This window comes from Diospyros lotus, chromosome 2, assembly GCF_014633365.1.
Source record: "Diospyros lotus cultivar Yz01 chromosome 2, ASM1463336v1, whole genome shotgun sequence".
Lineage (NCBI taxonomy): Eukaryota > Viridiplantae > Streptophyta > Magnoliopsida > Ericales > Ebenaceae > Diospyros > Diospyros lotus.
The window spans coordinates 42,187,572-42,214,262 of record NC_068339.1 but is presented as its reverse complement, the minus strand read 5'-3'; the positions used below and the strand labels follow the sequence as shown (position 1 = coordinate 42,214,262).

Sequence of the window (26,691 nt, the reverse complement as noted above, 5' to 3'; positions counted from 1 at the left end):
GAATTTAACAAATACAAGAAAAAACTAAAACCAAAAGAGCTTGCTACAAAATTCACATACATGCTGCAATAAAAAAAAAAAAACTTAAAATACGTATATTTTGACCAGAAAAAGAAGCAAAGAAGGCAGCTAGTGAAACAATGTCAAAAGTTAGACGAATGACTTGACACAAAAGAAAATAAGGGGAAGATCATATATATATACACACATATGAACTGGGTAAATCAAGGAAGAGCAGAATTTGAGTCAAGTAAAATGCAATAAAGACAAAAAGGAAATTACATATTCTATAGCGCATTTGTCCAAACAAAAGAAAGCTTTGACCAAATAATATCCTAATAGAAGAATGAAAATGCATGGCAGAAGAGAGCATACTTTGGTTAACAAAATTATAAATGTGATTCTTAAATCAAAAAGGGTGTCAGATGAGTGGAGAAAGAGCATTTTAGTGGTGCCTATTTATAAAAACAAATGAGATGTTCAAAGTTATAAAAATTATAGATGGATCAATTAATGAATCGCAACACAAAACTTTGAGAGAAGATAATTGAGCAAAGGTTAAGGAGAGAAAGTCTCATAAAATCAATTTGATTTCATATCTAGTAAGTCAATAATCGAAGCTATCAATTTATTGAGACACCTAATGAAAACGTTTAGAGATAAACCAAGAGATGTGCACACGGTATTTATAGAATTAGAAAAGCCTATGACAAAGTACTCGTAGAAATCTTATGGAAGGTGTTGGAGAATAAACGAGTTCATATTGCTTATATACAGATCATGAAAGACATGTAACATCAAGCAAAAGCATGTGTTGGACTAGTGGCAGAGATACTGAAACTTTCCCAATTACAATGTACTATATCAAGGACTCTGACTCACCTCTTTTTCTTGTTACGGATGAACTACCAAAACCTATGAAGCATGGAGACACATACACGAGGAGACAAGGACACAAGAACACAACATTTTTCAAAAAAGTAGGATACAACATGATCAAGATACATTAATACATTAATTAATAAAATAACTTTTATATTTTTAAAGCATAATAAAGTATCAAAAGATTAAAAACTATATTCCAAATTCACAAATATGCATTTAAATTTGTAAGCTAAAATTCCAAATGCATAACTCTAAATCTTATTAGCAATCAACTCCCAATTAGTCAACTTCATCCCTCACAATCCAATTGATGTTCAAAAAGCTAGAGAATAAAAGCACGAAAGGTATGAAAATTGAACAATCATGCAATTAAAACATGAGAAAACAAAATAATCATGCAATTACCAAGCTGTAAAACTAAGGAGTAAAAAAAAAAAACCCTTACTTTTTAGTCTTTGAAGTGTTCGCATAGGAGACATGCGTGTCCTACAAGTGTCCACGTGTCCCCTCCAATATCCTTCTAAATGATTTTAACAAAGTGTTACACGCCACATGGGCATGTTGGATATGTGTTGAAGGCAGGTCTAAGTGTTGAAGTGTCCAACACACTAACACCAGTATGACAACCCCTAGGAAGGGTTCATGCTTTATAGCGCAAAACACATCCAAAAAGACGTGCATTGATAAATGTCATCTGCATGTGACAGCCTTGATGGATGAGACAAAAGAAGTTGTAAATAATAAACTTGAATTATGGAGAAACACTTTAGAATCCAAATGTTTTAAATTAAATAGGTCAAAAACTAAGTATATGAAACTTAAGCTTAATAAAACCATAAGTGTGGAAGATATTATTGTGAAACTTGGAGATCAAGTTATATCAAAGAAAGATCAATTTGAACTTCTTGAATCAACTATTCGAAAAGAATGGGAGATTACAGAGAACATTACTCATAGACTTAAGGTGGGATGGTTATTGTGGAGAAATGTGTTGAGCATTTTATACAAATGTAAAATCCCTTTAAAGTTAAAAGGAAAATTTTATTGAACAACTGTAAAACCATATTTCTTGTATGGGATCAAAATGTTAGGCAACTAAGCGCCAAAATGAGAAAAATATGAGCATAACTTAGATAGGATATTACAGTGATGTGCAAGCAAACAAGAAAAGACAAAAAAAAGAAACCTTAGCCAAAAAAAATACAAAACGAAAAATGAGATCATATGTTATGATTAAGATAGTTTAGACAAATGAAACGAAGACTGAGAAAAACATATGTGAGGTGACAACATGAAATGGAGGAAATTTGTAGCAAAAAGAAAGGAGAAAAACTAAAGAAAACTTGGTGGGAAACCCTTAGATGTGACAGGACATAATGGTCTTACAAAAGATATGGCCATGAATAGAAATAGTTAGAGATCTAGAACTCATGTAGCTGACCCCACTTGGGGGAATTAAGTTTAGTTGTTGTTGATGATGATGTATACATGAGACATAAACATGCATCCAAAATAAATTGATTGAGATAGAACATGACATTAAACAAGATTGTCTCAAAACTCTCCTAGTAGCCCATATACCATATTGGAAATGAATACAACAAGAAGAACCCTTACCTTCTTAGAAAGAAATGTAATAGTAAAATATTTTTATCTGGTGTTTGGTTTCATGTTCAAAAATGAAATACCTGAGCTTGTCTAGCAGCTCCCTGCAATGCAGTTTCCATCATTTTCATTTCCCTCTTCAACTTCTCTACTTCAACCACAGATTCTGTAATGTCAGACATGGTGCTTCCTGAACTAACAGATTCTTTAGTGTCAGGTTCAAAATCATTGGTTTGCTGACTAATGTCAACTGCTTTGTCAACTGTATCATGTTCATGAGAAACTGGTTCAGAACCCATCTGCGTAGCACCCTCTCCATGCTGCACAGCAGGATAGTTATTTGTTAAGCGTCCATCGGGACTTTCTGTCTCCTCGGATGTAGCAGAAACAGAACCAGGGAGGTCTACACCCATTCCAGGTTGGCTACCACTACCTACATCCTCGGCTCCAACCGGAGAAAGATTCTCTATAGTCCCTCCTTCTTCTGACTTCTTTTCATTTTCTGTTGCATGCAAATTGGTAATGTTATGTGATTCAGGTGGTACAACGCCATTATCCTCAACATGGTCTGCTTCATTGGTTACTGGTTTGGCTTCCATTAACTCTGAATTTTCAGCAGTCTCCTCCACTGATGTCTCCTTCTGATTCACATGGGTTATGGAATCTGGTTCCTCATGATGTTCAACACCAGTGTTGCATGAATCAATAGATGTCAATTGCGAGTCGGATCCAGAATTACCCGGAACTACCAAATGAGATTTGTCATGATCTAGCACTGCAGCATTTGTTACCTGGGCAATTGCAGTGGTTGAATCTTCTGCAGAAGCTGGGTGCAAGGGAGAACTTTCTTCATTTATGTCTTCATCAAGTTTAGTTTGTTTAGTTGCAAAATTTGATGACTTATCAATCTCAGCCCCTTCTTTTTCCACAACAGAAGATGGTGGCTGTGGCTCTAATGATGCAGGTCTCTCGATGGAATCTACTGTACTTTCACCACCTTTATTCCCCATAAAGGCCATCATAGGTTCAAATAGAGCTTTTGTGTCTGTAGTTGGCCATAATCCTGAAGCTGGTATTGATACAGATAAGCCATTATAACCAGATCATAATATCAAAAATCCAAAAAACTAACCCAATGAGATTAATTTGTGCATTTCTTTATTTCTTGTTTTATCTAGAAATTAGGTGACAGCATGCCATAAAGGCGTTCAGCATCTTGGAAAAAGCTTAAAGCATTTGCTTGGTATAAAAAACTTTAAGTTGTTGCTCAAGTTTATGTAGCTCAGGCATACCAGCCAGTTCAAGTCAGGCCCAGCCAGGTTAACTAGACTAGCCAAATCAAATTAGCATGGTAAGCATCACTAGCCGACTTGTATTCATCCACCTCTTATTTTTATTTTTCCTTTTCCCCCATGAATGCCGATTTCTTCAGTTTCCATAATGGGCCCGAAAGCTTCAACTTTCTCCCACTCTAGACATTCGTAAACAGTCCTTTAAAATAGTAGACGCTTCAATTGGTAAAAATAATGCAGTTAATTTGCAATCCCCTTTTGACATAGCTTGTAGCTACTTGGAGTTATTGGCAAAACAGCCTCCATCTAAAAATCCAAGTCAAGACGACTGTTTATTACACCGAGAAAAGTCAATCACAGAGAAAGATAAGCGAACAGACAGAAAATAGAAATACCTTCGCTGGTGTCAGTGTCGGTCTTCTCTTCAAACCCAAGAGCGCTATCAAAGTTCTTCTCGATGTTCTTGACGCTCTCACTGATCTTATTTACAGCCCCAGCGAGATCGGGGAAGTTCCCTAAGGAAACTTTCCCACTAAACCAGGCCATCTCCTAGCCCTAGACCCAATTCAGAGCTCTAAGTTCCCAGATCAAACGCATTAAGAAACCTACAAAATCAACAAATAAGAGAAAACTAACGAACTTGCCCAAAATTAAATTAGCTGGCAGGTAGACGGGCGGCGATTCTAAACACATTGATGAATAAAAGACAAATCAAGCAACATCTGTGAATTATATCTCCCAGACGGTTCACGTCGAGCCAGACGCGAAAAGAGAAGTGAGATCCGAATTGCGGAATCGCGATCGAGGAACCGCACCGACACGGGACACATACAGACACGCATACCACATCAATGGAGAAGGAAACGAGGCGGACCTTGGGAGAATCCGTTCCAGTTGCAGAGAATGAGTCAGGAATTGTGCATCAGATCGCGCATCTAATCTAATCTAATTCGTTGATAATGAAGGGAGAACGAGGGAGCAGAGCGAGGATGGCGGTCGGAAGAGATCCGAGGGTTTGTCTGAGAATCGACTGAAACCCCTGGAAGGTTCACCAGATCAGGCTCGTTAGTTTCACCGATAAGAGTTCGTTTTGCACATCAGGGGGCAACACCGTGTTTGCTTCCCATTACTTTCAGAAATCGGATTCTACGTAGAAATTGAACTCTGCCTGCCTTTATTAGCATGGAACGGATAAAGATTTTTTATCGGGTCGAATCAGATCTAGTAGTGTTTGGGTGGGTCAAATTGCTTAGAATTTTTTTTTGGGCCTTGTGTAACAGGACTCGACTCTGCACATGACCTCACGCCCTTCTCACTGGCGGGCACCTGTTACGTTAGCCGCCAGTAGACAACATAACAGGCCTCATGTGTGTAAATATATAAAGTGTCCCACAAGAATTTCGTCTAACTGGTCCAAAATATTTAGTCTAATTCGAATTAAGTATCAAAGTCCTATTATGGTGATTTTAATCGGTTTAGCCTATTTAGGTAAAAGTACATTAATAGTCCATATATTGTTTAAAAATTCATCAATTATTAAATTAATATTTCATGAGATTGTAGATAAATCGCAGCCCATTTTTATCATGTTTTTTAATTAGTATGATTATTATTAAATAATTATTTTAATTAAATTAAATGGATGATTATCTAATATTTGATTTTTATCTAGTAGAAAGGTGGAGTTATCCCTATGAGAGGATGCAAGTTTATCTGTATCATTCCTAATTTTGCCTAATTAATATCTGATTAATGCAATCTAATTATATTTGATTTTGTGACTGTTTTGAATATATCGATTGAGCCTTGATTGAGCCTTTGTTGAGTTGAACACCGAGCTCGACTCATTTGTGACCCTAGATAGAGTTAATGAAATGGGTGACTAGTTAATGGAAGGACAACAAAAATACCAAATGGTGTTTCTGTTTTTTTTTTTTTTAAAAGAAAAAATATGTTTTTTCCTTTTCAAAAAATAATACAATCACCAAATGTCACTTTCTGGTTCTTCAAGTGAACATGAAGACAAAATACTAAAAATGACAGCAAAAGAGAGAGTGGTGCAGAGCTAAAGATAGCCACTGATAATGCTCCATTCACAATGGCACAAAATTGATTAAAGTTGAAATAATAATGTCCCAGTTGCCTGGTCGAACCAGCTGCCTGAGAGTCCTTTCATTTCTCCCACAGCCACAATGCAACAGAAAAGAGAAGCCACTGTGAGGGCCAAAAGACACATCTCTATGTGTGAGGCCTGCAACACCATCCTAGGCACAGAAAGATGAAGAAATTTTCTACAAACTTCTCAATTCCCTTCCCCTGCTGGCTCAGCCTATAGTTCCAGATTTACTGTCATACATTCTCTTGTCATAGTATGTGCACAAGAGAGGAAAGAATCTACCATGAAGAATTGGCAGGCAAGATCGTCCAGCAGCTCACTCACTCCATTCCATCCATATGGCTCTCCAAATTCACCCAGTCAAAGAGTCAAAAACAGAGATCAAAATTGTGTATTGACAAGGATCTTTGCATCTCTTCATGCAAAGATCCAGTCATTTTGTTGCCGAGTCATCCTCCTTGATGTGTTTCAGGTTGGCTCTTGGACTGGTCTAATTTGCAAGGTTACTAATTTCACAAGGAGCAAACTTGATTTGCCAACTCATTCCACTCACCAATAATCACCACAAGAACATACGCCATCCCTAAAATGATGATAGCGGTTGACATCTCTTACGATTATTTCTCTTTGCGTAATTTTTGATATAAACTTGATCGCCACATGGCAGTCTTCACAAACCCGGAGGTTCTTGGTTATCAGAAGCTTGGTCCCAGAGGGTGTGCTTATAAGTCCAAATGCAATTGCCAGACGTTCACTGTGACTGCACACCATTCCCGCCTTCTCGTCATCCTCTACATCATGGAAAACAGGTGCAGTATTTGGCACATAGCCAGCCTCAGCCATTCGGCCTCCCAACCTTTCTAGTTCTGCATATATGTCGTCGGACATAGGGTGAGATTTATCTCCAGACAGAAATGTGTGAAGTTTGTTTTTCACTTCAATCCAGCTACAAGCAATGCTTTTCTTTATTCCCCTATTTATCATCAGTCTTCTTAGCTTTGCAACCCCTTCCCACCTCCCAGCTTGAGCATAAATGTTGGATAAAATAACATAATTGCCTGCATCATCAGGATCAAGCTCAATCAGCCTCTCTAATGCAATCTCCCCTAATTCCACGTTTCCGTGTATTTTGCATGAATTCAGTAAAGCACCCCAGATGCCAGAATCCGGTGCCATTCTCATCTGCATTATAAGATCGTAAGCCTCATCCAACTGACTGCAATGGCCAAGGAGATCAACCATGCAAGTATAATGCTGAACAGTCGGTTCAATTTGGTAATCTCTTATCATTGCTTCAAAGTACTTTCGTCCTTCATCCAGCAAACCTCCATGGTTGCAAGCTGATAAAACACCAACGAAAGTTATGTGATCTGGCCGAGCTTCTCTGACCATTTCCTCAAACAAATCAAGTGCTTCGGCAGTGTGACAATGCATTGCATACCCAGTAATCATCGCATTCCAAGAAACAATTCTTTTCTCCACAAGCCGCTCAAACAAAGTTCGAGCAACCTTTAACGAACCACTTTTCGCATACATATCAACAAAGGCTGTCTTCACTTTGTCTTGGATCTCAAACCCATGTCTCCAACTATATCCATGAAGTTCTCTCCCTTGGGGAAGGGCAGCAATGTCGGCAGAAGCCGAGATGGCAGTGACAAGAGTTGCAACTGTGGGTCTTACACCTACTGATGCCATCTCACCACAGAGCAACAAGCAATCCTCCGGGCACCCATTTTGGGAGTAAGCAGCAAGCATAGAATTCCACAGGACTACATCTCGATCTAGGATCCTATCGAAGACTCGACGAGAATCACCAACACAACCACACTTTGCATACATATCAATAAGAGCTGCACCCACAAAGACGTCCATTTCCCATCCAGTTCGTATCACATTATCATGAATGTCCCTGCCCACGCCAATTGCAGAGAGCGCCGAGCACGCCTTGAGGACAAACGGGAACGTGAAGTTATCAGGAATTATACCATAATCTAGCATTTGGTAGTAGAGAGAAATCGCAACCTCATAAGGCCCATTCCACGCATACCCACGAATCAAAACGTTCCAAAGAAAGATATTGTCCTTGGGAATTCTATCAAACAGGTGGCGGGCATCCGACAAAGAGTCGCAAACGCAGTATAAATTAATAAGTTTGGTGGCTAAACTGGTATTGTATCCAAGGCCAGTGAGGCAGAGCTGGGCGTGGAGCTGCCTTCCCGGATCGATAGCTCTCCGAGCTATACAAGACTGGAGGACAGACGCATAATCAAACGAGGAAAAATGGGTCTGATTGGCTCGGAATTTAGCAGAAGAAAGAACGCTGCTACGGACTGACAATGCAACAGAGTGATAAGGGGATTGGCATTGTTGGTGTAGGCTAGACGATGAATCAAAGGTGGCGGTGGGTTTGACAAGAGAGAATAGTGGTATGTACCGAGAAAGAGACGCTCTCTTTGCTTTTGCTGCGATCTGAAGCATTTGAAAGTTTGGGGAAGAATCGCAGTGACCAGGAATTTCAAAGTGTCGGTGTCGGAGAGGACAGCCGCCGGCGGGAACGGCCGGAACTTGAGAGGGTCACAGGGCGTGCGTCCGGCATCGAGTGGAATAGATTGGGAAGGGCGGGCAGTTTTGTCTTGTCTTTTCTTTTTTATTTTAAAAACATGAAAATAAAATAGTGTTTCATAATTATTGTAAAGCCCCGTTTAAAATAATAAAATTAAAAAAAAATAAAATTTTTTGTAACTTCAAGAATTTTCATTGAAAAAGCACTTAGTTTAAAATAATTTACTTAAATTTTTTCTTATTAATATGAGATTAAGTTATAATAATCTAACATATTTGACACAGATTTAATAATAAAAGAAAATAAAATGAAAAATTAGAGCAATATGATAAATAATCTTGAATAAATACTAATAAAAAGTGTTTTTCTAGGATTTATTTGACTGTAATTTTGTTTTTAATTTTTATTTTCATTTTTAAAATCTTATAAACAATTAAAAACAAAAATAAAATAGCAATCCAATGAGGCCTTATTTGAGACAAGTCTGAAAACAGATAAAATGAAAAATTATTAAACAACAAATAACAAGCAATATACAAAAATTAAGATTCATTTTATCCATATACAATCCATAGAGAAGAGAAAAAAAAAAAAAGATTTTAAAGAAATTGGATAGAAAGAAATTCCATTTCATTCCACTCATAATATCAATATCCCTCCCATTCCATCCAACTCCATTCACACCCCTCTCCCAAACCATTGATACAGTGCTCAAGTAAACTTCCATCTTGCCTTCAAGGCAAACCATTGAGCAAGACAACAAGAGTTCAGTGATTCACTCACATCTTGCTTCTATACAAGAGAAAGCTAAACCTGCTCATTCTGCAAAGCAATATTCCATTGATACAGCAACAAGCATAAAAACCAAGAATACAATTCAATTCTAAATACTCAGATAGGCTCTCAATTGCTCTGCCTTGCCTTCTTGTATGATTGCAAATTAGTATTACTGGCCCAAGATCTCTGATACTGACTTGTTAATTGATCCGAACAGCTCTTCCCTAAGGAACAAAGAAACAGAGGTTCAAAGATCAAGCAAAATTTGGGCACTACTACAGAAAGCAAGCTTTTGATCACTTGGCTATGCATGCAGTGGTCGGGCCTGGCTGCTTGGCTGGACCCCCACAGCGACGCAAGCAAGCCCTGGCCGGCAAGGCCATAGTCCCGATCATCTAACACATGCCAGGACTAGGCAAGGACCTGAGGGTAGCCAGCAGATTTTGCTTTTTAAGCAACAATTTTTTATGTTAGTAAGTTACAAAATGTAACTTATAGGAGGTTGTCAGTTATACAAGTCCATCAAACTTAGAGAAAATGCATATAATGTACTTATAATATAACATCATAGGTGAGATTTAACGAAAAGAGGATAACTTGAATAAACTTCCAATGGAAAGAGTATGAGGAAGTCAAGCAAGCGAGAGTAGGAAACGGGAATTAGAAGGTTAGAGAAATGTGAAAAAGTATTGGAAAGGGAGGGGGTGGATGTGCCTACTAGGCTAGCAATGCCCATCAATGAATGGGGCCAATGGGCCTAAGCCCCAAACTCAACAGACTCAATAGGCTCAGGCCAAGGGATATGGCACATTTTCATATATTTTTCATGTATCATATTGATTATTATTTTATTCAAAGATTAGAAAAAAACTTAGGATGACACTCATTCAAATTGAGACAATGTATTTCATAACATAATAATCAATGCATGCATTAGTAACAAAACAATTGTATTCCATCAAAAGGGGAAAAAAAGAGGCATATATTGGTCAAGGATGAGATATGCACCCATTATTGTATGCAGCAAGATGCCGATGCATTATGAATGCCAGAGTAAGAATAGGTATGACATATTTAAGCTTCTATAACAATTATGGTCAAGTTTCCTTTGATCAACGATGGAAAGCAACATTGTTTTGCAAGAAAAATCTTACCTGTCAGGTTTCAATAAGAGATACCGATATATGAACCACTGAAACAGAGAGAACCCTAAGTTAATATTTGAACAGGAAAGTAAAAAGTGCATGAATAAATATCTTTGAGAAAATTCCATGTCAATACTTTTCCTAACAAAGGTAGTGGTAAAAAGAAGCAGAAGAAGAGTTCCGTAATAACTTGGGGCAGGAAATCTTTTTCTTTGTGTCTCTAAACCAATAAACTTCAACAAATCTACACCATATTCTTACCGAAGAAAACAATATGCCGATGAATTCCAAAACACTTGGGAGTATAGGAAGTTTGTCAATGGCCTAACAAGAGGGAAAAATCAATCAAGTCAGTTAAAAAGATATTATCAAACATAAGTAGCATATTTGTAAATTTCTGAAAGAACTATCTGGTGGCAATGTAAGTGCCATTACTCAAGGTTCAACTCAGAGGACTGATTTTTGTCCATAATACAGTAAGCATTGACTACCAGACAACTTAGTTCCAGCAAATGCTGGAACATAAAGAAGGGTAAGAGGAGTTGTTTCCTTGACAGGTTAGAAGCAGCTAAGATGAAGTCTTATTTGTTCTTCAAAAAGGATGTCCCAGTGCATGAGACTTCCCACTTTGCAAGGGTCATTTTTGTATGCAGCCTTGCCCTTGCTTTTTGAAGAGGCCATTTCCTATTAAGATGATCCTCCACTCTTACATTTGGATCATATGCCAAGAAGAATCATGGTTGCTGCCATGTGATAAATTAGGCCCAGACATTAGTTGTCAACTATGTTTCTACCATTGTGGCATCTGCTCTTGATCATGTCCTTCTTCTGGTGTGAATAGTTAGGTCATTGTCATTTAAATTATGTACCAGAACTTCTCCACATAAGCATGTCACCAGAACATTGTTTACAGATAAGCTATATGGGATGGAAAGAATTACCGTAACTAGATTTGCAGATGCCCAAATAGCTACAATTGCAGCAAATCCCAGCCCTACAAGAGCAATCCGATCTTCAGAGTTATCCCACTGCAAAAATGAATATAAAGGAAATTGGAGAACAGGAAACACTCTGTACAAAGTACATATACGTGCTTTATTTTTTGGTTTCAGTAAGAATAAGGGAACTCGTGAAGAAAAAGGAAAACAAGCCCCAGATAGAAATCATTCATGTTTGCAAGATGGATCTATCACACTGAAAGAAGCACCCAAGAAATTAAATAGCTATACAGACTTTGCAAACACAACTTACTAGGAAAGACTTAGCCAGAAACATCGGAGATGAGAGAAAGAAAGAAAAGGAAGAAAGGAAAGAATTAAAATCTGTACCCAGAGAAGGATTATCCAAGCATTGAAATAACTTCTCTCCAAATAGTTTCACTTTTTTTCTTTCCAAATATATAAACAAAAGGATTATCACAATGAGAGAGAAAGGGCTCACTATATTCTGAACAGATTTAACAACACTCAGGGAGGTAGATGATTCAGAGCTTTCACTTCTAGCCTTTGCAACAATGGCAACACGTCCGTGTCTCTCTGCAATCAGAATTTTCAGAAATGCATTAAGGAGAGACAAAAGCAAGCAAACCATGGAATTCTACAATGATCCTATTGACTGACATACAGTCCCTTGTTATAACATTTCATCCATGGAAAATGCTCACGTAAATCTGGTTGCTCAAAGCTTAAGGGAGCCCCAATTGTAATAATGCCTAATCATAAAGGCAGACCAACAGACTGAGCTCCTTCATGCCAACTTTAACACTGTAAGTGGATTTTCCAATTTTTGTCCTTGTATAAAATTTGCCAAGACTAGTACATTCTTTCAGACATGAAGCTTTGAGCATGTCAGAGGAATCATAAAACAAAGTTATTGTTCAACCTTCATCGGTCATTAAGGCCAACAAGTATCCAAGTCGCCCACTCGCATCACACTCCATCCACTAGCATTACTAGTTCTCCATAAACAAGTCCCCTTCTCCGTGATTCTTGAATCCCTATCTTGACAAGGATCTTCCTTTTTTCTTCTCCCTACATTCTTGTATAAATCTCTCAAATGCTTCATTTCCATATCCCAATTTACACCATACTATTATTTTCCCTGGTTTTCGTTGTACCAAAGGTTAGGCTGATTGGAAAGACTGACTGAACCATTGAACTCCGTTGAAATTAGATCAATTCTTGTCCTCTTCCTAATTTCAATGAACTGAAGTACCAAAATTTAAAGAACTGTTAAGTATCAATTCTAGATTGTAATAGGGCAACTCAACTTGATACCAGAGAAAAGTTTCAAGCCACATTATCTACACACAACTTTCACAGACCAACAAGAAAGTAAACAGATATTTGAACAATTACTCAGATCAAGTCTGAAGAAATATACAACAGAAAACCTACCAAATGGCCCCGAAGACTGATAAAAGGGTTACCTCCAGAGGCAGACACTGCAAATTTGCGAAGAGTTCTCAGCAGAAGGGGCTGTCTTCCGTTGAAGAACAGTGGCGGAGGCAGGTTTGCAACAATTGAAGCCATCTGTAAATCAGCGGAAGCGATCAAATGGAACTTGGGGAAGTGGGTTTTGTCGGTTTGATAGATAATTCAAAAGGGTTTCACGGAGCTCGGAAGCAAAGGAGGATCGATATCTCTTTCCGCAGAAATTAGGGAGTGAAATGCACGCGCTAACGCCGACCACAATCTCAAAACGACAACCAGAGAGAAAGATATGACATATTCGTTTGTTTTAGGTTAACTTCGATCTAACAGCAGACACAAATAACTGTAAGATTTTGATATATATATATATATACACATATTAATAATTATTATTTGATTTTATGCATATTATTGAAGTCTAATTATTGGTCATGCTGAATTCAAAAATGGTTGAAGGCTGAGTACCCACAAATTTTTATGTCTTTTGATATATTTGAGTTTATGAATTCTCATTAATATTTAATTTTACATATGTTGAAGAGTCAAAGTGATGACTTATGGTACCAATTAAATAATTAAAAATTATGAAGGGTAGATAAAAATTGTGAGAATATTATGTTATTTATGTCACATAACGTTTGTTCAATACGAATAAAATAAAAGAGAGGGCGTGTGAGCCCCACTCCCCCTCACCCTCAGACCCCTCCTATATACTTGAGTTGAACAAATCCAACGCAAACAAAAGAATAAATATGATAAAAATTATGGTTATATTTTCTTTGTTTTTTTAATTTTTAGTTTTGAGTTTTGAATTCATTTTTAATTTTCTGTTTTGATAGTTCATTTTTAAAAAATTGAAAACACGTTGTCTTTGTCATTTTGAAAAACTATTTCTTGAAATAAAAAATTAGAAAACGTGTTCTTTTTGAAATCTTGAAAATAATTTTTAATGATATTTTATTCAATAAATTTAATTATTTAGTAAATTATAAATATTTAATGTTAATATATTATTAAAAATATATACATTTTAAAGTTAATGAATTTTATAATATTTTTTCCATTACAATAATAAAATATGAATAAATAAATATATTTTGAGTTTAGAGTTTGTTTTGAATGAAAACAGTCAAAATAACTTTTTATTGTTTTAAGTTTTCTTTATAATTTTTTTTTTAAAAATATATTTTTAAAAACAGTAAAGAAAATACATTTTCATTATTTTAGAAAATTGAAAATTAAAAATGACTTGAAAACAGTAAAGAGAACGCAATCTACCTTTCTTTCAAAATTTTAAGTTATTTAGGATTAAAGCATTCTTCTAAGGTGTAATTCTCAATTTTTAACTAATTTTAGTGATTGAATAAATATCTCACATACACCATTGCCCTTTGTGCCCTATGTATAATAATAATAATGCACAATAATAACAATAATTATAAATTTTGATTTCAATAAATATGAGGGGTGACATGAATTTTCATAATGTTTTATTAAGGGTTATCTCTATCTAAAATCATAATATATTAATTATAAGCCTAATAATTATAGCATTCCCTCAATAATTGAAAAATATTACGTTTAATTTTTGATATGCAAAACAATAATATTCGGTATCTTAAATATAAAAAATTATTGATTTAAATATTTATTGTGACATTACATTAGTGTGTGTATAATGTATCCATTTTTGCGAATGAGATGTCATGTGAGTGACTTATGTTATTTCAATAATTAAAAAATATATATGGTGTTTGATTCTTAATATAAAAAAAAAGTCAAGATTTCATATTTTAACTATTAAAATTTGTTATTTTAAGTTCTTACATTAATTGAAAAGTAAACAAAGTTATTATCTATGTCATGTAGAACATATACATAAAAAAGAAAAAATAACATGTCATAAAAAATCACGCCAACGAGACACATTAAATTAAAGTTTACTTTGATGGGCAAAAGATCAAATTACCCATAACTTAAAAAAAAAAAAAAAAAAAAACCTTAAATCCCAAACATCTAAATATCTAAATCACTAACCCAAAAAAATCGTTATCTTTTTCTATTTTTAATCACAAAATATAACAAAACTAATATCCATCATTTCTCTTTGTTGAACTCAATTCCACCATTCTCTCACTCTCTTGTTTATATCTTCTTTTGTGTATAAAGATAATGACTTAAAATAACAATTTTAATAATTGAGATATAAAATCTTGACGTGTTTGTACCTTAGAAATTAAATGTTATATTTTTTAATCATTGAATGAACATAACAAATTAGTCAATCTATTTAAATACTGTCACCTAATCATGTCTCTTATGAAAACACGCACACTCATACATACACTAACGTTCCGTCACGATAAAAATTTAAAATAATATTTTTTAATAATTAAAATATTAAATATTAGGATTTTACTCATAATAAATTAAACATCATATTTTTAATTATTGAGAAAACAACGTATGTATTAAACCAAACCATAATTTCATGAGTGTGTGAAAAGAAAGAGAAAAGTAGGATGAGATGTAATTAAAGGGGAGGGGGGAAGGCTTTAATGAGCAAATGACAGCAAAGTTTTATTCAGGCATGCATGAAGGAAGGGTCTGATGACTTGAATTCATCCCATCCACCGCTCTCTTGGCTCTTGCACGTAACAACAAGCGCATTAATTCCATTTCATTACGATCAATTCAAAAATCCAAACGTACGTTTGTTTGGTGGTGGCTGGCTGCGGCCCAAATGCCTTTCCTCCACCAGCCTTCCAAAGCTACCATTCCATCTGCTCGTCAACAACTACCTCCGCCCCCTCCCCTCCCCTCGTTTTTAAAAGCTTCCATAGATTCCCCCCCTTGGGAACCATTAAAACACTAACTAACGGACTCAAATCATCATAATGCCCTTCGTCAAAAGGTATTTTTATAACTTGAACTTTTAAACAATGAGTCACGCATCAATCGATTCAAATATTGATCATAATACCCTCGGTCGAAAAGGTATTTTCGTAACTTGAACTTTTAAACAATGGGTTACGGTTAAATATTATTAGTCTTGCGAAAAACGAAAAAAAAAAAAAAAAAACTTTATGCATATCGATCTCTAATCGAAAGTATTGTTTTTTTTGTTATCCACCAAGATCCACAATCATTATCTTTGAAATGTATATTGGATAAATTTATAAGTATAGTCGTTATAATAACTTATCTTACGATTAGAGTTTACAGTTTAAATTTTTTTAAGAACAACACTGTCTATATATTTATGTATATTTATATACCTTATATACGCGCGTGTGTGTGTGTGTGTGTTTGTTTGTGTGGTTCCCCATCCCATGAAAATATTTGAACCGGTGGGCTAAGAATAATCTTATAAAGACTTCAAAAGAAAGCAAATTGAGAGACTCCTCCTCTCTTAAGCAAACACCATTGGCTTTCTATCCCAAGAGGCGCGCATGGGTTGCCATGATAAACAAAGAAGCAGCCATTAGTCATCTACCAATCCTAACTACCAATGCCCAACCACAAAAAGTAATTAGACAAATCCCTAGCCTATGCTCTTAATTAAGAATCCCTTCTTGGATAAACTCAATCAAATTCAAATACCATCTATCTCTTAGGATTAAAGTTTAATGATAAATTAATTATAATAATTATATCTATAACTAACATTTAAATCTCGCTTCATTGAATTAACTCATAAGTTTGATTTTGATACGCACTTAATTAACGGGTCTAACCTATACTTGTAAATTCATTACAAAGTACATTTAAGATATGATAAAACTAATTTTGAAAATTCTAAAATAATAAAGAGCAATTGGAAGCAAACCCATTAATTGGCATTCACTACTTGCAGCTTTATAAATGATGTACAGACACAAAATATCCAATACAATTAGAAATTAATGTTAAAATGACTTAAGAATTAATTTAATATTATTTTGCTTCCTTAATGACGTAATCTTGATTAATTAATATCAGATGTTGAAGCTTGAAAGTAATAATTTATGATTATATATTATTATTATTAATATTAAATTATCTTTCTCTTTTAAAAAAAAATCTAAAATGATTTTATTTTCCCTTGGAATGTTAGTTATGAAAATAAGGTTTGACCTCAACCTGCGTGGCTCGCCCAAGCCCTTCACGACGGCTCGGCGCCGGCTGGCTTGGGCCGGCTAGCTAGCTCTTTTTCTTTTGTTTTTTAGGTTAAGAAAAATAAAAATGCATATATTTTCTCTATTTTTAAGTTTTCAATAATAAATTGACGCCTCGGTCGCTATAGATGCAGCTTTTAACGGGGGCGGGTACGGATCGGTTTGATCATCGATTTGAAGATAATTGTAATTAAAATTATAATTTTATGTTCGTAATCATATTTATAATTGTAATTGTATTTGTAATCAACGGATTAACTATATTGATAATTTCACAAACTAATTCTATTTACCTAAACTATATTGGCCTCTCTCGATATTAATTGTCGCACAACACATTTTCTTATCGCTAATTAATAGTAGTTGTTTTTATAAAAATGTTCAAAATGCACTTCATTTTCTTTACCCTTTAGAATAAAAAAAAATTACATAATAAAAATACAGTAACATTCAACGATGACATCGCTAACAGGTATCGCCAATTATTGATGTGTGAAAAAGAGAGAGAGAGAAATTGTATAACTTAGATAAATGTCAATTTAATGGGTCGAATCTAGAAATTTTGGTTCACGATGGAGTTTATTAGAAATCCCAATTTTGAGCGAGAAAAAGAGAAAAAAAAAATTGATGTATCTTTTTCATCATCTTCTACCAGTAATGGTTATGTTACGTCAATTATAACAAGAAAATTAATTATCTTTTAGTTTTTCTTTATATTTCTCTTTCTCAATTATTCTATTTTTTTTCCTCGTACGTGGCCAATGTCATTGTCCATCAACATCAAACTATTGGTTGAAATTTCACCATAATTTGATGACTTTTCATTATAGGTTTTTTACCATTAGAGTAATGTTCAACCATTAATGACGGACTTTTATTGTCGATGGTAAAAAAAGATAAAAGGGATATAAAATAATAAAGGACATAAAAGAGGATGAAACTAGTTAAAGTAGATTGATAGCTTCTCGATAACAATAATGTTACTAGAAAGATAATTGGGTTTAGCAATTATAGAAGAAAGTATGAGTAAAGAAGAGGAAAAAAGATGAAAGATGGAGTTTAAATGTAAAGGTAAAATGATTAATTTGATGATTAGTTAACAATGAAATAAGTCTTTTGTCATTTAAGCTAATGTTTGTTAAAATGAGTATTTTTAATATTTTTATTAAATTATTTAAAATATACTTTAGAACACATGCGTTATTTTCTTTTATCTATAAATTCTAATATATGTTTATTTTGAGGGGGAGAGATAAGCATATATGAAAAATGACAAATAAGAAGTCATGCGACCTTTTTTTTTTTAATAATTATCAGATAAATTTAATAAATACATTAAAAATGATAAAAATTTAAAATATTTTTTATATCTTAATTCTTTTAATCTGTATATTGGTTAATAAATACTATTTAAAAAAAACAAAGAACAATAATTCAAGTAAATCTTAAAGATAATTGCCCACACACCCCCCTACAGTTCAATTACTTAGCCCAAACAGTCCATGCAATGAACCTTTAAATTTTTTAACAATGAGTCATCATATCATATCTGAATAATGCTATGGTACATTTTGTGTACACTTTTAAGTTACACAAAGGTGTGTTAAAGATAAAAATGTCTCTCATAAAGTGTATAAAAACACGTGAATCACATAGAAATATAAGATATTTTGGTCATAATATTCTTTTATATAGTTCAAAATATACAAAATAGACGTACATCACATGATTCATCATATCCACCACGATATCCTGCAGACTTGACAATTTGAAAGGGTTTCAGTTTCACGATGAACTTTAAAAAAGGTAAGGAGTAATAGAATAAAATTTAAGATTTAAGAAGCTGGGATAAAGGGTATTAAAATAATGTTTATATATAAGGGGAAGTGAGCACTAGAAAACAATTGTCAACAATGGGAATGAATATCACATGAGAGAGAGAGAGGAAGGAGGAGTGAGTGTTGATGGAGGAGGATCAGCAAAAGAGATGCACGGATCTGCCATGTGATGAGATATGGAGATAGAGTGTGTGCGCTTTTTCTAACTGCTATTATATATATAACCGACAAGTTTATCATTCGCACACTTCTCTTTGACATTAATGCCCGGCAGCTGCAGCTGCAGCTCCAGCTCCAGCTCCCTCTCGAGCCGATCGATTCCTTCGGAGAGGAAGCCATTGTTAAAGACCTCCTCTGCCTTCACTTTCGCAGCACACACACATATACATACTTGTGTCGTTGATCCAATCCTAGTGTTCATCTTTTCAGCAGATTATCTAACGGTCAACTCCTACCAGCCCTCCCACCCCTCTCTCTCTCTCTCTCTCTCTGAGTTGCTTTCTTTGTTTTTATATCCTTAAATCAAGCAGCCCCACTTTTCCCTCTCTCTCTCTCTCTGTCCCTCTCTGTAAGCCCACCAGAATTATGCCATAAAACAACCCATCCGTCGGCCACGACCCAGAAGTGTGATGGGCGTGGAAATGTCGAATCCTCCTCCGACCTCTCGTGCCAGAGACTTCTTGGCCTCCCCGGCTCTCTCTCTTAGTCTGGTATGTATATGTATATTATAATTCTCTGATATATATGTGTATATGTATACATGCATGCGTAGCTATATATGTGTATGTGTTTATTTATGTGTATTATTTGGGTTTAATTGTTGTGGAAGGCTGGGATTTTCCGGCACGGAGCGGCGGCGGCGGCGGAGAATGCGGAGGTGGAGAACGGGGAGGAGGGGAACGGCGGCCGGAGAGAGGAGACGGTGGAGATCAGCAGCGAGAACTCCGGGCCGGCGAGATCACGGTCCGACGAGGACCTGGACGGCGACGACGACGGCGACGGCGACGAAGATGATGACGGCGACAAGAACAAGAAGAAGAAGAGGAAGAAGTATCACAGACACACCACCGAGCAAATCAGGGAAATGGAAGCGTGAGTCATCTTTCATCTTCTCCTATACATATATATATATATAAAAGATTAAACTTGGAAGCTGGAAGTGGAATCGGTTGGGTTCGACTCGGTCTGGTGCTGAGTCGGGCGCGTTGGTGAAGCACGATTATTGGGTTGGGGGAATTAATTAGTTTAAGGTAACACAGATTGGGCTTTGTGCCATGACCTGACGTCACTAAATGTAAATCCGACCCTCCGGCGGATTCGGGGATTTTGACGTTGGTTTAGGCCATGACTCATGAGATAATCCTGACCTTTGCATGACCCAATTAAACTTCCCACAATTTTCAAATTATATATATATATATTTTTTATTCCTATCTAATCATAATTTTCAAAATTAACAACAGTATTCGTTTGTTAGTTATCCCCGAAAACTGCATTGTTAAAATAAACGATTTCTGTTCACAACTTTTGAGGTTCCTCCAAATTTAAGTCCAATCTAAGGCTTGCTCTTTGTTCAATCAAAAATTGTAGGCTTTTTAAGGAATCACCGCATCCTGATGAGAAGCAAAGACAGCAACTTAGCAAGAAACTAGGCCTTGCTCCCAGACAAGTCAAGTTTTGGTTCCAAAATCGTCGAACCCAGATCAAGGTAACCTTATTTTTACAGAATTTTCATGCAATTATCATCGTGCGAGCGATTTGATTAATGAGTCACACGAATGGCGGCAGGCCATACAGGAGCGCCATGAAAACTCACTGCTGAAGAACGAAATGGAGAAGCTTCGAGACGAAAACAAGAGCTTGAGGGAGACCATCAACAAAGCTTGCTGCCCCAATTGCGGCTTTGCCACCTCTGCAAGGGATGCAGAAGACCAGCAGCTTCGAATCGAAAATGCCAGACTCAAGGCTGAGGTTAATTTGCTACTCTAGTTAATTGTTAGGCCAAAATCTTTCCTTTCCTTTCCTTGCCTGAAATCTTAGATTTTTGTTTTTGGGTTATTTGCAGATCGAAAAGCTTCGAGCGGCTGCCGGGAAGTTCCCTCGGGGCACGTCGCCGGCGAGCTCGTCGTGCTCGGCCGGAAACGACCAGGAGAACCGGAGTTCTTTGGATTTCTACACGGGGACTTTTGGGCTTGAGAAATCGAGAATTACGGAGTTTGCTGGACGAGCAATGGAAGAGCTGAGGAAGATGGCCAGCGCCGGAGAGCCGCTCTGGATTCGCAGCATCGAGACGGGGCGCGAGATACTTAACTACGACGAGTATGTCAGAGAGTTTTCTGTTGAGAATTCGGGTAACGGGAGCCCGAAAAGGTCCATTGAGGCCTCGAGAGAGACCGGCGTTGTGTTCGTCGATCTCCCATGGCTGGTTCAATGCTTCATGGATGTGGCAAGTTTCCTACAATTTCAATGGTTTGATTGAACCCATTTTGTGGCTTGGGACGTTGGTTGTAAATTATCATCTTCTTCCTCTGTTTTCCTGCAGAACCAATGGAAGGAGATGTTTCCAAGCATGATATCCAAAGCAGCCACCGTCGACGTGATCTCCCACGGCGAGGGTCCTAACAGGAACGGCGCGCTCCAGCTGGTGAGCTTTCTGTCCGCGCTGTCTCTCTCTGTTCCATTGCCTGTCACCTTTCTTGTATCGTCATTCTTGTGTTGGATCGATGCAGATGTTTGCAGAGCTGCAAATGCTGACGCCAACGGTGCCAACCAGAGAAGTGTACTTCATACGATACTGCAAGCAACTCAGCGCAGAGCAGTGGGCAATCGTTGATGTCTCAGTCGACAAAGTTGAAGACAACATCGATTCATCCCTCGAAAAATGTAGAAAACGGCCCTCTGGTTGCATAATCGAGGATCAAGCAAATGGCCATTGCAAGGTAAATATACCTTAGCGAATGGCATCCTAGTCTAGTCTTTCATTCCAATCCGTTACTAGTTCTAGAGGACTTAAACAGCGAGTTTATTTTTGCAGGTGATATGGGTCGAGCATTTCGAATGTCAGAAGAGCATGGTTCCGACCATGTATCGAGCGATAGTTAACAGCGGGATGGCCTTTGGTGCCCGGCATTGGATAGCAACGCTGCAGCAGCAGTGCAAGCGTCTCGTGTTCTTCATGGCCACCAATGTTCCAACCAAAGATTCAAGCGGTACCTTTCCTTCAGAACAACTACTTTATATCAAGCCTTATTTTCACCACGTTTAGTTAGCTAAGAGAAAAGGAGAAATTCTTAACCGCACCACGTTTTGCCCTAATCTCACTATGTGAAGTTGGCTTAGAATGCTTGAGTGACTCTTAATGTTGAAATTCATAAGGTGTGGCGACACTGGCGGGGAGGAAAAGCATACTGAAAATGGCGCAAAGAATGACATCCATGTTTTGCCAGGCAGTTGGGGCATCAAGCTACCACACATGGACCAAGATGTTCAGCAAAACAGGAGACGACATAAGGGTCTCTTCCAGGAAGAACCTAAACGATCCCGGAGAACCTCTTGGGGTAATCGTATGTGCAGTTTCATCTGTGTGGTTGCCCGTCTCTCAGCTTGTTCTGTTCGATTTTCTCAGAGATGAAACACGTCGAAATGAGGTATCCGAAATTTTGACAAATTTTTAGAATCACCTAATTGCTATTTCTAAACTCTCATAGAAACATCTAACAGCAGAGTTCTTAAGGGTTCTTTCTTTTCTGATGAGTTTGGCCATATGCACTGTAGTGGGACATAACCTCGAGCGGAGGTCCAATGCAATGCATAGTAAGCCTGGCCAAGGGACAGGATCGTGGCAACACTGTCACCATCCAAGTAAGTTTCTCTCTTTTCGCAGAAACACAGATCTATTCATCGATTCATATAGCTCTTTCCCTAGATCTGGTTCTCTAATCAAAGCTGAATTGGGTATTCATAAACCAGAGAATGAAGTTGAAAGAGCAGAGCATGCTGGTACTTCAAGATAGCAGCACCAACGCTTATGAATCAATGGTGGTCTATGCTCCGGTGGACATCAGCAGCATGCAGCCCGTGATGGCGGGCTGCGACTCTGGCAACATCGCAATATTGCCTTCGGGTTTCTCCATTCTCCCAGATGGACCCGAGTCCAGGCCTCTGGTGTTAACTTCATCGAGGCAAGAGGATAAGAGCTCGGACGGCGGATCCTTGCTCACCATAGCATTTCAGATCCTCACCAACACCTCTCCCGCTGCCAAGCTAACAATGGACTCCGTGGAGTCTGTCAACGCTATCATTTCATCCACATTGCAGAATATTAAGAAGAGCTTGCAGTGTGAAGATGGGTGACTGAGATCATCTTTCTTCTGGTTCATCACAGCAAGTAAATGTATATATTTATAGATTTGAGGTTGTAGTAATCATTTTTTTCCCCATTTCCTTAGTGAATTGAGTCTTTTGTGTGTAATAGGTGTGATTTAGCCATTTTAGACAAATCCATTGTAAAAAAAAAAAAAAGCATTTAACCTGAAAAACAATCTACTGGAGAGAAGTAATCTGGGTTTGAAGATTAAGAGGCTGTTTGGCTTTTTTTAAGATGGCTTTTAAGGCTTTGTAAATTTTAGTATTTAAATTGATAACGTGTTTGGATAAATGTATTTTAAGATGTCATTTATATAGTTATGTGTTTGGTTTAAAAAAGTTAATAAATTATTAAAATTTAATAAAAATACTAAAATAGATATGTTGCTGAATAATATAAATAAAATTTATAAAAATATTCATTTTTAATAAGAATAATAAATTGATGTCTAACTGATTAAATTTTTTATATTAAGTATTGATAAATTATATATAATTATTAAAAAATATATTAATAAATATTTTATGTTTAAATTTAAAATTAATTCATAAAAATATTAAATATATATGTTAGACATTAAAATATATAAACATATATGCTATATATAGAGAGAAAGAGAGTGACGGAAGGACAGGGGATGGAGGTGACGACGAGGGCCGAGATCTTGGAGGTGAAGATGCCACGATGGAAGTTGGAGGCAACAAAGGAGGAGATGGAGGCGACAATGATGGGCTAGAGGCGACGATAGAGGTGATAAAAGAGGATATGGAGGCGACGATGATGGAACTAGAGGCAGTAGCCAAGATGGGACTGATGGAGGCTACAACGAGAAGGAGATGGGAGAGAGGCGACAATGGAGGCGATGATGTTTAAGGGCATATAGGTTGGAAATATTAGAGTTTTTAGAGGGCAAAATTGTAAATTACTTGGTCAACAAAATAAATTGATAACAACATTTTGAGAAAAGATGGGAGAAGAGCTTTTCTAAAATGCTGTTAAAATAGCGTTTAAGCTTAATAACGCTTAAATTCTTTATTTTTTTAATAAACAAATACTTAAATAAGTTATATTTAAACTCCGATGGCATGGCAGCTTAATAGCTTATAAGCTGTCAAATTGGAGAGCCAAACACCCTCTCAAAGTGAACACTACAACGAAGTCCAACTTGGTTGACTTTGTTGGGCAGTATATTGCTCAATTCCGCTTAGGATCGAATTGTTTAAATAACAAAAATCAAGAGAAAAGTAAAGAATACAAAAGAAGTTTATCGTGATTCAGCGTCAATGACTCCGTCCATAATCTCACGATTACGAGATAATTCAGTCAATGTGCGGTTTTGCATGAAAAAATCTACTAACCTCCCAATACATAGGGCCAATGGCGCTCACCTCGGCACACTCACAACAAGGGATGGGGATGGGGTGCCCACTTAAAAGCAATTCACCAGTGTAAATGACATCTTCCATTTGGTTTACATGGGAATTTGAGGAATAACCTAACAAGATTGAACCTTTTTATCAAAAGATTCAGTAATGGCAACCCACCAATCAATTCTTCTTAGTGGCAAATTCACAAACACGTGGTCTGCAGATCAACACAATTCTATACGGTTCCGTTGTCTAATCCCTAATTTCTTGGCCACTCTCTTCAGAGCATAATAACCACTTGCAAACATTCCACGAATGATTGAAAACAGAACACTGTGATTCGTTCGAGAAAGACAGAAATTCAGGCATACAATCACGACTAAAATCGAAAGAAACTCAACAATACGCACGTACGTACAGGGCAGAATCTACGGCTGCTGAGACTCCAGTGGAAGCCCGATCTCCGGCGAGACGACCTCCTTGTCCTTGCGCACGTTGCGGGCGGCGACAGGTACGGCGAGAAAGGTCTTGGTCTTGCTAATGGGGCGGCACTTCTCGAGCTGGACGTAGTCGCCGACCTTGAATCGGTTGTCGGGGTCGTGGGCCTGGAACTTCTTCTTCTTGCGGACGCGGCGCTTGTACTTGGGGTGGGGCGCCAGGCGGATGACCTCAACGTTGACGGTCTTGTCATTGGTGGCGCAGACGACGCGGCCCTGTATCGACTTCATGGCCCGAATGGGCGGCAGGAAAGTAGGGCTAGGAGGAGAGGGAGAGGTGGAGGCGGAGGGGGAGGGCTTGCGGAGGAGGAGGAGGGCGGCGGGGGAGGACCCATGGAGGAAAGGGGTGGAGAGGTTGAGGGAATTGAACTGGGAGAGTGGGAGTTGCAGCAGCGGCATTTTTGGAGTGAGCCGAGCTCTGGTTTGGTGTCACAGCTGGATAAGGGGGAGGAAGAAGAGTTTACGGAGGATACGGTTTTGGGCATTTTGGGTATTTTGCACCAGGTATGGTCCTCTGCTGTACCATGGTGGTGAGTGGTGACTTTATTCTATGATTTCATTTTAACTCTTTAACATAACATAAATTGAAATCAGTTTATTTGGTTCATTAAATTTCTTAAAAATAGTTTACATTAAAAATTTTGAGAAATATGATTTAAGATTTGATTTTAGGTTTGAATTAAAACAAATTAAATTAAATTATAAATTGTTTTCTATAAACATAATTATTTTCAATTTAAATTTCTAAATTATTATTTGCTATTAATTGATTAATATAACTTTGTGGGTTGTTTTTTTTTAAAAAAATAATAATTGCATTAAACGAAAATCACAAAGCATCTACAAATTATTAGGGCATACAATGAGACTCACAAAAAAATAAAGAAGTTAAACTAGAAAACAACAAAAGTACACCTAAATACTGAAGAGATAGTGAATTCTCAAAATTAGGAATATACATCTGTTATACGAAAAGGTCAAATGATGATCAATAAAACACAGAAAACCTTGACGCCCAAATTCAAGCACTAATAAGAACCGGCACACCAAGAGGGATCCCAAGGATTACTTAGAGTGCATTAGCATACTAATAGCTCATGACACTGTTATGTGAGAAATGTTGATACGAGAGCATATCGTCAACCCCTTTGTTACTAAGCAGCCCAAGTCAGCGAAGAAGACATCCAACAAAGCGAGAGTGCACAAGCATACTGCTTAGAGGACGATACATGAGCAAACTAGCAACCCCCAAGATACTAAGCAATACGCCTCAACGAAGTACAAAAGACTGGTCAATTGTAAGTTGTCAGAAGGGTTTCAGAACGCGACTTTAAAGGGATTAAGGAAAGGTAAAGGTGACCAACTGTGCCCATACGACACACTTAATCTAATATGCCAACTAGGACACGGAGTACACTTGCTCTCTAAAGGATCTATTGTTTTACTCCCTCTAAATAAAATACACAATTGCCTGCAAAACCAAATGATTAATAACATGCCAAGGATTCTTACTAGTCCATCTCATCGCTGCTCATGACACCTTAGTTTCCATCATTGCCAAAGCCATCCAAATTTCTTCAAACACTAAAAAAAGGACAACACTTGCTTAAAATAGGAACAGTCAAAGAACAAGTGACTATGCCTTTCTACC

General features: G+C 37.0%; 5 protein-coding genes across 7 annotated transcripts in view; 1 reads left to right on the top strand and 4 right to left on the bottom strand.

Annotated features, from left to right (window-relative positions):
* The window catches only part of LOC127794357 (golgin candidate 5), a 38,306-nt gene extending 33,363 nt beyond the window's left edge, over nucleotides 1-4,943 (bottom strand). The window contains exons 1-3 of one of the 2 annotated variants that reach the window (XM_052325381.1): nucleotides 4,657-4,943; nucleotides 4,178-4,387; nucleotides 2,574-3,559 (exon numbers count right to left, since the gene is read on the bottom strand). In XM_052325381.1, coding sequence (XP_052181341.1) covers nucleotides 2,574-3,559; nucleotides 4,178-4,328 — 1,137 coding nt within the window. In that variant the 5' untranslated portion in view covers nucleotides 4,329-4,387; nucleotides 4,657-4,943. Of the gene's footprint in view, nucleotides 1-2,573; nucleotides 3,560-3,782; nucleotides 4,089-4,177; nucleotides 4,388-4,656 lie in introns of those variants that run through there. The other variant, XM_052325382.1, reaches the window with a different exon arrangement.
* Nucleotides 4,944-5,729: 786 nt separating this feature from the next.
* Nucleotides 5,730-8,921, bottom strand: LOC127795493 (pentatricopeptide repeat-containing protein At4g21065-like). Its single transcript, XM_052327214.1, has one exon. The coding sequence runs from the start codon at nucleotides 8,374-8,376 to the stop codon at nucleotides 6,448-6,450; it is 1,929 nt and encodes a 642-aa protein (XP_052183174.1). The 5' UTR covers nucleotides 8,377-8,921; the 3' UTR covers nucleotides 5,730-6,447.
* Nucleotides 8,922-9,058: 137 nt separating this feature from the next.
* LOC127795494 (protein CURVATURE THYLAKOID 1C, chloroplastic) lies at nucleotides 9,059-13,134 on the bottom strand. The gene is made up of 6 exons (XM_052327215.1): nucleotides 12,812-13,134; nucleotides 11,824-11,918; nucleotides 11,325-11,411; nucleotides 10,645-10,707; nucleotides 10,393-10,430; nucleotides 9,059-9,462 (listed from the first exon to the last, which is right to left on the bottom strand). Exons 1-6 carry the CDS (start codon nucleotides 12,912-12,914, stop codon nucleotides 9,408-9,410), a joined length of 441 nt encoding a protein of 146 aa, XP_052183175.1. The 5' UTR covers nucleotides 12,915-13,134; the 3' UTR covers nucleotides 9,059-9,407.
* A 6,152-nt stretch (nucleotides 13,135-19,286) lies between these two features.
* Nucleotides 19,287-23,467, top strand: LOC127795954 (homeobox-leucine zipper protein GLABRA 2). 2 transcript variants are annotated; one of them, XM_052327942.1, is made up of 11 exons: nucleotides 19,287-19,520; nucleotides 19,640-19,902; nucleotides 20,401-20,518; nucleotides 20,599-20,781; nucleotides 20,876-21,256; nucleotides 21,353-21,454; nucleotides 21,540-21,749; nucleotides 21,845-22,019; nucleotides 22,186-22,457; nucleotides 22,585-22,671; nucleotides 22,780-23,467. In XM_052327942.1, the coding sequence occupies exons 1-11, from the start codon at nucleotides 19,440-19,442 to the stop codon at nucleotides 23,161-23,163; spliced, it is 2,256 nt and encodes a 751-aa protein (XP_052183902.1). In that variant the 5' UTR covers nucleotides 19,287-19,439; the 3' UTR covers nucleotides 23,164-23,467. The 2 variants fall into 2 exon arrangements, with proteins under 2 accessions (XP_052183902.1, XP_052183903.1); XM_052327943.1 differs by lacking the exon at nucleotides 22,780-23,467 and having other exon boundaries at nucleotides 19,288-19,520; nucleotides 22,534-22,664.
* Nucleotides 23,468-24,727: 1,260 nt separating this feature from the next.
* Nucleotides 24,728-25,514, bottom strand: LOC127794000 (30S ribosomal protein S17, chloroplastic). The gene has a single exon (XM_052324856.1). The coding sequence runs from the start codon at nucleotides 25,437-25,439 to the stop codon at nucleotides 24,972-24,974; it is 468 nt and encodes a 155-aa protein (XP_052180816.1). The 5' UTR covers nucleotides 25,440-25,514; the 3' UTR covers nucleotides 24,728-24,971.
* Between the last annotated feature and the right edge of the window lie 1,177 nt (nucleotides 25,515-26,691).

Coding starts and splice junctions, on each gene's coding strand:
- LOC127794000 (XM_052324856.1), bottom strand. CDS start 25,439: ATGCCGCTGCTGCAACTCCCACTCTCCCAGTTCAATTCCCTCAACCTC.
- LOC127795494 (XM_052327215.1), bottom strand. CDS start 12,914: ATGGCTTCAATTGTTGCAAACCTGCCTCCGCCACTGTTCTTCAACGGA. Junction 10,708..11,324: donor CATCTGCAAATCTAGTTACG/GTAATTCTTTCC, acceptor CCCTCTTGTTAG/GCCATTGACAAACTTCCTAT. Junction 9,463..10,392: donor CTCTTATTGAAACCTGACAG/GTAAGATTTTTC, acceptor TTTGTTCCTTAG/GGAAGAGCTGTTCGGATCAA.
- LOC127795954 (XM_052327942.1), top strand. CDS start 19,440: ATGGGCGTGGAAATGTCGAATCCTCCTCCGACCTCTCGTGCCAGAGAC. Junction 20,519..20,598: donor ATCGTCGAACCCAGATCAAG/GTAACCTTATTT, acceptor GAATGGCGGCAG/GCCATACAGGAGCGCCATGA. Junction 20,782..20,875: donor ATGCCAGACTCAAGGCTGAG/GTTAATTTGCTA, acceptor GGTTATTTGCAG/ATCGAAAAGCTTCGAGCGGC.
- LOC127795493 (XM_052327214.1), bottom strand. CDS start 8,376: ATGCTTCAGATCGCAGCAAAAGCAAAGAGAGCGTCTCTTTCTCGGTAC.